The sequence below is a fragment of the Populus euphratica genome, unplaced genomic scaffold (genome assembly GCF_000495115.2).
Source record: "Populus euphratica unplaced genomic scaffold, PopEup_1.0 scaffold429.1, whole genome shotgun sequence".
Classification (NCBI taxonomy): Eukaryota; Viridiplantae; Streptophyta; class Magnoliopsida; order Malpighiales; family Salicaceae; genus Populus; species Populus euphratica.
In genome coordinates, this window is record NW_011500313.1 from 182,638 (window position 1) to 191,637 (window position 9,000).

General features: G+C 28.2%; 1 protein-coding gene across 1 annotated transcript in view; it reads right to left on the minus strand.

Annotated features, from left to right (window-relative positions):
- Nucleotides 1-1,069: 1,069 nt before the first annotated feature.
- Nucleotides 1,070-9,000, minus strand: part of LOC105113526 (uncharacterized) — an 8,692-nt gene continuing 761 nt past the window's right edge. The window contains exon 2 of the mRNA XM_011009729.1: nt 1,070-1,440. Within this exon, the coding sequence (XP_011008031.1) occupies nt 1,311-1,440 (130 nt within the window). The 3' untranslated portion in view covers nt 1,070-1,310. The remainder of the gene's footprint in view (nt 1,441-9,000) is intronic.

A 9,000-nucleotide genomic window follows, 5' to 3' on the forward strand; every position in this document is an offset into this window, starting at 1 on the left:
TTGATGAGTTGTGTTAGAAAACTTTAAGTGTCCAAGAAAAATTGCTACCAAGCCATAAGGATTATTTAAAATCTATTTTAAATATTAATCTTTTTAAATTTAACTGGGTGATAGATTAATTGACTAGTGAAATTTAAATAAAATTAAATGGATGTTTTTATTTTATTTTTTAAAAATAATATTTTTTAAAGTATTTTTTAAATATTATTTTAAAATTAATGCAGATTATCACGATCTAATCCAAACTCTCAATTAGCTGTACGAAATTAAGAAAATGATATATCACACCAACTCCCTGAAGAAAAGGCCGTGAGAGTTTGGTCGTTTATTGGAGTAGTCAAAAAATAAATGAAAAGATTAATGTTTCATCTGCATGGACCCACTAATCATATTGAAAAATTAAAAGAATCATTAAAGCTTATCTTATTTCAGACAAGTGATCAGACAGGTACATCAGATGATTTCATAATCTGACGTTTTATGCATCATTCCACCTTCCATGCAAAATTAAGGAAATAATTAAATCGTTGGCAATTTCGAAAATCCTTCACAAAGAAAGGGTATTTGCACCGGCAAAGCTGCGCGCTTCATGGAGTATCCGATTTGCTTGAGGATTAAAAGCACCACATTAATTAATACAGTAAAAACAATAATATTTTAAAACTAATTGAGAGTTTGGATTGGATCGTGATAGTCCGCATTAATTTAAAATAACATTTAAAAAATAATTTAAATAATATTATTTAAATTATTTTTTATATAAAAGTGTGATGTTGTGTTCATTTATTAAAGATAACTAACTTTTTACTTGAATTTTTTATGTCAATATATATTTTAAATTTTTAAATTTTTCTTGATATAAGCTAATGTGTATTTTAAAATTTCTAGTTCTTTTAATTATTAGATGATGACTTTTAATTTTCTTTGATATATATATATATTTTTTTTCATTTTTAGGAAGTTCAAGCTGATGTCATGGTATCATAATACTTAAAAAAAATTAAGAAAAAAGACACCAAAATAACCCACAAATACAGAATTACAAGCCAAAAAAACTCATAACAGCATGCCCTTTTCTTATAAAAGAAAAATACGGAAATTAATACACAACATACCACCGTGTATACTGGTAAGTCTACACAGCACATAAAGTACAGGAACCAGTGATTAATGGCGCAAACAACTACGAAGGATACAAGGTACAAAGCCACTGGGCTAATTAACTTAATACCAAAATTACAACAACAAGAGTTAACATCAAGGAAGAAAGGGGCAACATTTCTTATAACACACCTTAACTATTTCCATTTTTAGCTTGCAAAATCTTCAACTGGAATCCAGATGCCCATCGTCAGGTTTCTTTCAGCCGTGATACGATAACTCCTGACAACATTTCCCTCCACTTGCACAATCAACTTAACTCTATCTCCTTGCTTCAACCTTTTCTCACGAGCATAGCTCCCCCATTGGCCTGACATCCAAGGCTTCTTATATTTTCCCTCGTTGCGAATGGAGACCTTGAATTCCCATGGCCGGTCTACCATGTCCATTGCAACAAATTCGAAATGATTTTGACCATTAGGGATGGGGAAATTGCTAAGGCTTTCCATCGGAAGTTCCAGTCGATTATTTGTTGCATCACTCTTGGACACTGATTTTTCCATTGCCACCTCCTCCATTTCTAGTAAATTAAAAGGGCTGAGAAAAATTTGTAAAAGAAAATTAGAAATCTATTTGCCAAATGGTATGGAATCTTTTGTAGGGGTTTTGGAATGAAAACAGATCAGAGGTAATGATCTTTATTTATACCGATCAATGGGCCAATGTTAGAAGGTCCAAGTCCCTATCCGGCCGCATTCACTTGCGTTTTTTGGTCGCTTGTCGAGCTTGAGCTATGGATATCGTTCGAAAATCCCCAAATAATCCGAAGGGAACAAAAAGATAGAAGAAAAAAAATCAAAGTTTGGAAATGACATTGAAGACGTGATGGATTCTCTTTTAATTATTTTATTGCACTAGGACTGCATTGACAATGATTGATCATGTTGAAAATGATTACTTAATCTTGATCACATAACCAGTTAATTACGACTAATCGAGCTCCCACATACATCTAGGTATCTTAAATACTTTTTTTATTGTGGAAGCCAGTGCCATATATTGACTTAAAAAACATTGATAATGAGGTGAAAAAATAGTTTTATTCTATTCAATGTCCGTCATATATAAGATAAGAAAATACTTAATATTGTAACAAAGAAATAAAATACTTAATACTTAATATTTCAATTTAATAACTTAAATTATTAGACAAGGTCTCAAAATATAGGTATACATTATCTTATACTTAATTTTTATCAAATAAATAGGAATGGTGAGATTCGAACTTATAACCACTTAGTTATCAAGACTCTGATACTATGTCGTAAAATCATCTCAACCCAATAATTTAAGATGTTATGTAAGGTTTCAAGATATGATTTATATTATTCTCTAATATCATTTTTTTGACACTTTTATTGTCAAATTATTTGTTTTTTTAATATAATACAAAATTACACCAACATAACCATTACTAGAAAACTAGTTAATTCAAATAAAAATACCAACAATCACTACTATAATTAAATATTAATATTTTTAATTATTTTATAGATGAGTCCGTCTGTAATATTTAATTTAAATTTTTAATTTAATCAAAAATTTTCTGAAACCGCCAAATATCACTAAAGACTTTTCAACCGGTCGATAATTTTGTTTATAATATTTAATTTAAAATTTTATTTTATTTTATTTTATTTAGAAATCATAGTTTTAAAACTTGACTCGGCCCAACAGGTCGACTCGGGCCCCGACCACCCTAAGGATGGAACTGAGCCAAGTTGAAAAAACAAGGGAAGAAAAAATCAGGTATGACCCAGCAGGTTAACCCAATGACTCGGTTGACCAGGCAAGACCTAATCAAAAACTCAATTGCAATTCATTTATTTTTTTTATTTCTTACTAAAATGACTCCATTTTATTTTATTTTTTAAAATTGACTTGGTCAAAACTCGAAATCCGGGTCTTAGACCTAGCCGACCATTAGACCTGATCTAAAAACTATGTTTTAGATGCTTGAATAGTTGCATATGTTGGTCTATGATAAGTATTAGAGAATAATTTAAATTTAAAATCTTATCTTAAAAATTATATTTTTTTAGTTGAAATAGTTTTTTTATAAAATATCAAAGATTTAGTTATTATACGGTTACGAGGTCAAATCTTATAAATTTTATTTTTTTATTTGAGATTTATTAATATAATAAAATAGTAAGATTTTATTTAATTTCTAAGCTAAAAAACTTTTATTTTAACAATTATATTAAAAAATAACATATATATATATATAACTCGAAAAGTAAATGGAAAGAATAAAATAGTTTTATTCTATTCAATGTGCGCACATATAAGATAAGAAAATACTTAAGATTGTAACAATGAAATAAAATATCTTTGCTATTGGTTTCTTCTTTTTATTTTTCAATTGAGATATACAATATATATTAAAGAAATATTTCAACTTAATAACTTAAATTATTAAACAAGATTTCAAAATATAGGTATACATTACCTTATACTTAATTTTTATCAAATAAATAGGAATGGTGAGATTCGAATTTATGACCACTTAGTCATCAAAACTCTGATGCTATGTTGCAAAATTATCTCAACTCAATAATTTAAGATGTTAGATGAGGTTTCAAAATATGATTTATATTATTCTTTAATATCATTTTTGGTACTTTCATTGTCAAATTATTTGTTTGTTCAATATAATACAAAATTACACCAACATAACCATTACTAGAAAATTAGTAAATTCAAATAAAAATACCAACAATCACTACTATAATTAACAGTTTTACCGATAAAATTTTCCATCAATATTTGTACTATCATTTCATTGCTAATTAATTTATCGATGAAATTACGGATAGAAATGCTCTGTCAATGAATCTTTTATCGGTAATTTTTTGTCTGTCGATAAGTCCATTGGTAATAAAACAATATTATTATCTATGAATTTACTGATGGAAAAGGAGTGCAAAAAACAAACCTCCTTCATTTTGTTTATTTTCTAAGCTAAAAAACTTTTATTTTAATAATTATATTAAAAAATAATATAAATTATATTAAATGGACTGATTTTACTGGCATTTGCAAGCGAGATAACTCTATATGAAATTAAGAAAATGATATATCACACCGACTCCTAAAGAAAAGGCCGCGCGAGTTTGGTCGTTTATTTGAGTAGTCGAAAAGTAAATGGAAAGATTTAATGTTTCATCTTCTTGGACACTGGCTAGAGCTGACGTTCGCTTACCAAAAGTGAACATAGATCTGCCATGCTCTCCCCAATAATTAAAAGGAGTTGGAAGTGGTTTGGTAACAATCTTTCTTGGACTCGTAAAGTTTGACAAAGAGAACCTGAAATTAATGTCGTCGCCAAAAAGAATGTTATTTCTTGGCCGCCTTATCAAACACTAATCTATCTTTTGTCTTTTCTTTTTTAGGAGCCCAAAGTGCAGCCGAATTAATTGGTTGAATTAAAAAGCTTAATGTTTCTCTTCTAATTTGTTTGAAGAACGAACCAATTAATTAATTATTTGTGTGCTCGTGATTAAGACTACTTTCAGTCCAAGTGATATAAAACAATTCAAAGAGAGTCTAACACATTATGCTCGCAAGCTTACGAAATCGATTAGTTCTCATGGTGGGTGAAGATCTCTCTCTCTCTCTCTAATTTTCTCTTTGAATACGGGGGGTTTTCGCACGACATCCATATTATAATCTAGCACATACCACAATTCGGACAGGGATTTGAAGCTGCCAACATTGCTCCATTAAGTAACTTCTTGGACGATGATGATTACATCTAAACGATAAAGAGGATAATTTTTTAAAAAAGAAAAGGACGTTGATGAATTCTCTTTATAACTGATCCAATCAACAAAGCTGGTCGGTCGCCAGGATATAGGCCTTGGTCGTAAGTAAGCGGGCGCTTGGGATTAAGAGAGAAAAAGATACAAGTGTTTGTAAACTTATCTTGTGATATTAGGGTGGTTGTCGCTCGTTTAATCGAGCGACGATGGCCTTCTATGTTGTATTCAGTATTGTGAAAGATCAGAAATAATCGATTACATTAGCTTACCACTCTATTATGGTTCGACAATACATAGACAACTCACATCTTCGCCAATCACAGAAATAATCGATTACATCAGCTTACCACTCTATTATGGTTCGACAATATATAGACAACTCACATCTTCTGAAAATTAAAATGATAGTTTTTATTTTAAATTAGTTTTTTAGTGTTTCTTTATTGTTTTTGATATGCTAATATTAAAAATTATTTTTTTAAATATATATAAAAAATATTATTTTAATTTATTTTCAAGAAACAATATTTTAAAAATAACTTTTATTACACTCTTAAACACCCTCAAAGCTATCCAATTAATTTTATAGATAAGGTATTTATATTACCATTAAATAACTATTTTAAAAAAAGCTTAAATTATTAGATTAACTTTAGTAAATGACTTTATATTACTATCTAATAAAATTTTTTAAAATTTTAAATTTACACAAACTAATATATTATTTTTCAATTAAAAAATAAAGACCAACTCCTTATAAGGTAAAGTGTGATGAAAGACCTTATAAGCTTTTGGATAAATAACAATTCTATCTTTTGAGTCTAATAAGAGTTTAATCGGATTTTATCCTGAGGTTCGAAATAGATATCAGATCTCACTTGAAAGTTTGTTAAATTAAAGAACACCATTATATACCAGAAAAAGATATCATAACTCAATTTTTAACCATTTAATTTTCAAATAAAAATAGAATTTTTTATAAAAATATTCATTTTCAGTAAATTTAATTAATTATATTCTTTTTATTATTTATGTCACTTTTAGTGATTTTATATGTTAAATTAAGTTAAAAAAATATTAAAAAAAATTAAAGATTAAAAAAATAAAAAATATATAATTTGGGAACGGAATTGAACCAATATTTAAGTTTTACATATCAAAAATCAAGTTTGGAAAGTTTAGTTAAATCCAATAATAATTTGGACTATAATTATTCACTTCTCGCGGTAATAATTAGGAGTTATTGATGGAATGAGAATTCTAGCACATTGACAATTAATTCTTTTTTTGACCATGGTGCACTTTCCCAATGAAATCATTAACGAAATGAGAATTCTAATCACTAACAGAATCACCGATAAAATAAAAAGGAAACAATAATATTTAGAGGGGTTTTAGAAAAAAAATTTATAAATTGAGAATTTTACATTGTCTTCACATACAGAATCATCAGTGAAAATTTTAAAGATATTAATATTTAATATTATATCAGGAATATCTTCAGTAAAACCTAATATAAAAAACCACGAACATAACAAACAAGGTTTGATCTTCTTCATTCTTCTTCTGTCATCCCCTTTCGTTTTCTCTCTTCTTCTTAATTTTCTTATTTTTGTTCATGATCGAAACTTAAAATCAAGCATCATTTTCTCTTCTCGTCCTGAGGTATGTTGTCATTCTTCATTTTTCTATTTTTTTCTATTTTTCATCTTTTTTAACAATTCCTTTTCATTTATGTTGTGATGTCGTGGCTGTTGAGGGGGTATCGTGCCTCTTGAGGAGATATATGTTGTTGGGAAGGTTTTTGGATTTAATCATAAAATTATGATTAAAGTGCAGGATTCCTTACCTTGTATTATGGTTGCTAGGAACCTATGGTCGGCAAGAAAGGTAAAAGACTGGTTGTGCAAGAGGAAGATAAGTCACCCCTATCGAACCTTGCCTAAGGTAAGTTGCATTGTTATTTGATTATTTTTCTAGGTCAGGTTTCTATTTATTGATCTTGTCTAAGGTTCAAGGTAGATCTTCTTTAATGAGAGAGTCTCTATCTCGTCAGGTTTAATCCTAATAGTTTAATAGTCTAAATTTTATCATCGTATTTATTTTATATCCTGTATCTTTAATACTTGATTGTGTATTCTATTGTGTAATTTTACACTCCATAAATATTAAAGTCTATATCTAGATCCTAAAATAAATATTGATAAAGTGTTTTTGATATTTTGGTCAAATCCTAATGTATAATCATAAATTAGTTATGATATCTATTTTATTTTATTTTTAAAACATGAGAAATATTCAATTTTTGATCTTTTTAAGAAAATATATTTGGAAAATTTTAGCATTTGGTTGCATGCATGAAAATAGTCGATGAAAATTCTATTGTTTTAATAGATTCAAGTTTCCAACATTCTAAAAGGAAACCGCATGTCAAAGCATGAGTTTCACGGTTTAAGTTTAGTATTAACTTATTTTTTTTATTATGTTAATTTGGTTAGTTTATTGAAATTACTGAAATTTTTCTTTTTTGCTGCAAGGGAAAATTTGTATAAGAGAGAGCTAAAGATAATATTGTGACGAGGGTTTAAAAGAATCACGTTAATCATGTTGCAACTAGATAAGATCAAAATTATGATAAATTTTTTAATTATAAATATTAGAATTTTATTTTTCATTTACTAACAGACAATTTATTGGTAACATATATGTTGCATGATTTTTTGTACGAGGTGCAAAAGAAACAAAAAAAAAATGTGAGAGAAAGCGAGCTTCCAACCTAAAATGACATGGTGGTTTGGAAGGATTCCAGACAACCATATATCTCAAAGGCTGTATGGATAGACTACATTCAACAACACGTGATGTAACAATCTATATGGAGAATCAGCATCGGTGTGTTCACGGTTCTGTTACCACGCACACCAACGACTCTATTTCATTGGTTTTGCATGCGAAGCGAAAGGTAATAAATTTGTTTAATACTTTTATTTTTTTTATTTTTATAAATATATTTAAATGATAACATTTTTATCTTACGGGCAACGGTTCTTGGACACAAGTCAAGTCCAATGGATATTTTTGTTCACATGCGAAGTGATGACCACAAAAAAAAAATGCAATAGTTTATTAATAATCAAGCTCAACACTTAGTGGTATGTTGGTTTTCAACCATTTTTTCATTAAGTTATAATTTCCTTTAATTTGATGAATCTATTTTTTTCTTTTTAGGATACATTTAACAGCCGCTTAAAGGAGAGATACAGGGACGATCCTTTGATCCATTAGCATCTCGATCTAGATTTGTGATTGGACACAAGATCGTCTAGTGAGTCTGATATAAATTAGGTGTATGGACTACTTAACATTACAACAAAGAACTTGTGGACGATTCATAGTATTTCGACCACACTAGATGCTCACAATTGGTTCCAAGCACTCACTCCCGAGTTTGAGGCGATGTTAGACCAACAAATACATGATCAGACAACCTATCCTAACAAAAAATATGAATGACTCATTACGAATTATAAATAACTCCGCCAAGTGGTAATGAAAATGAAATCACAAATAGGTGGTCTAGGTGCTCCTTTTTATTGGCCTTGTAGTCTCAACGATAACCAACCTCCTCCTCCTCCTTCTCCTCCGGCGCTATCTTTGTTTTATATTTATTTTAGTTGAATGTACAAATGTTTAGATTTGTAATATATATTTATTTTTTATATTATTTCAATTTCTTTTTATATATTTAATTTTAATTTATTTTAATTTTTTTTCTACTTTTGTTCAATATATATATATATATATATATATTATTTTTTTAAAAAATATTATAGACATAAAGTTTGAGACAAAAATGTATTTAATACTCTTTAAATAGAATTATATCATGCCATCGGTCTTTCAATAAATTATTTGATTAGATCTTTAATTCAAATAAGTATTAATTATTTATCATGTGACACATGTATATTTAGCTGCGCTTCTAAAAAGTTTACACATCAAATCATGTCATGACACATGTTGTCTGATGATTAACTAATACTAATTTTAATTAATGAGTGGACTGGTAATTAAT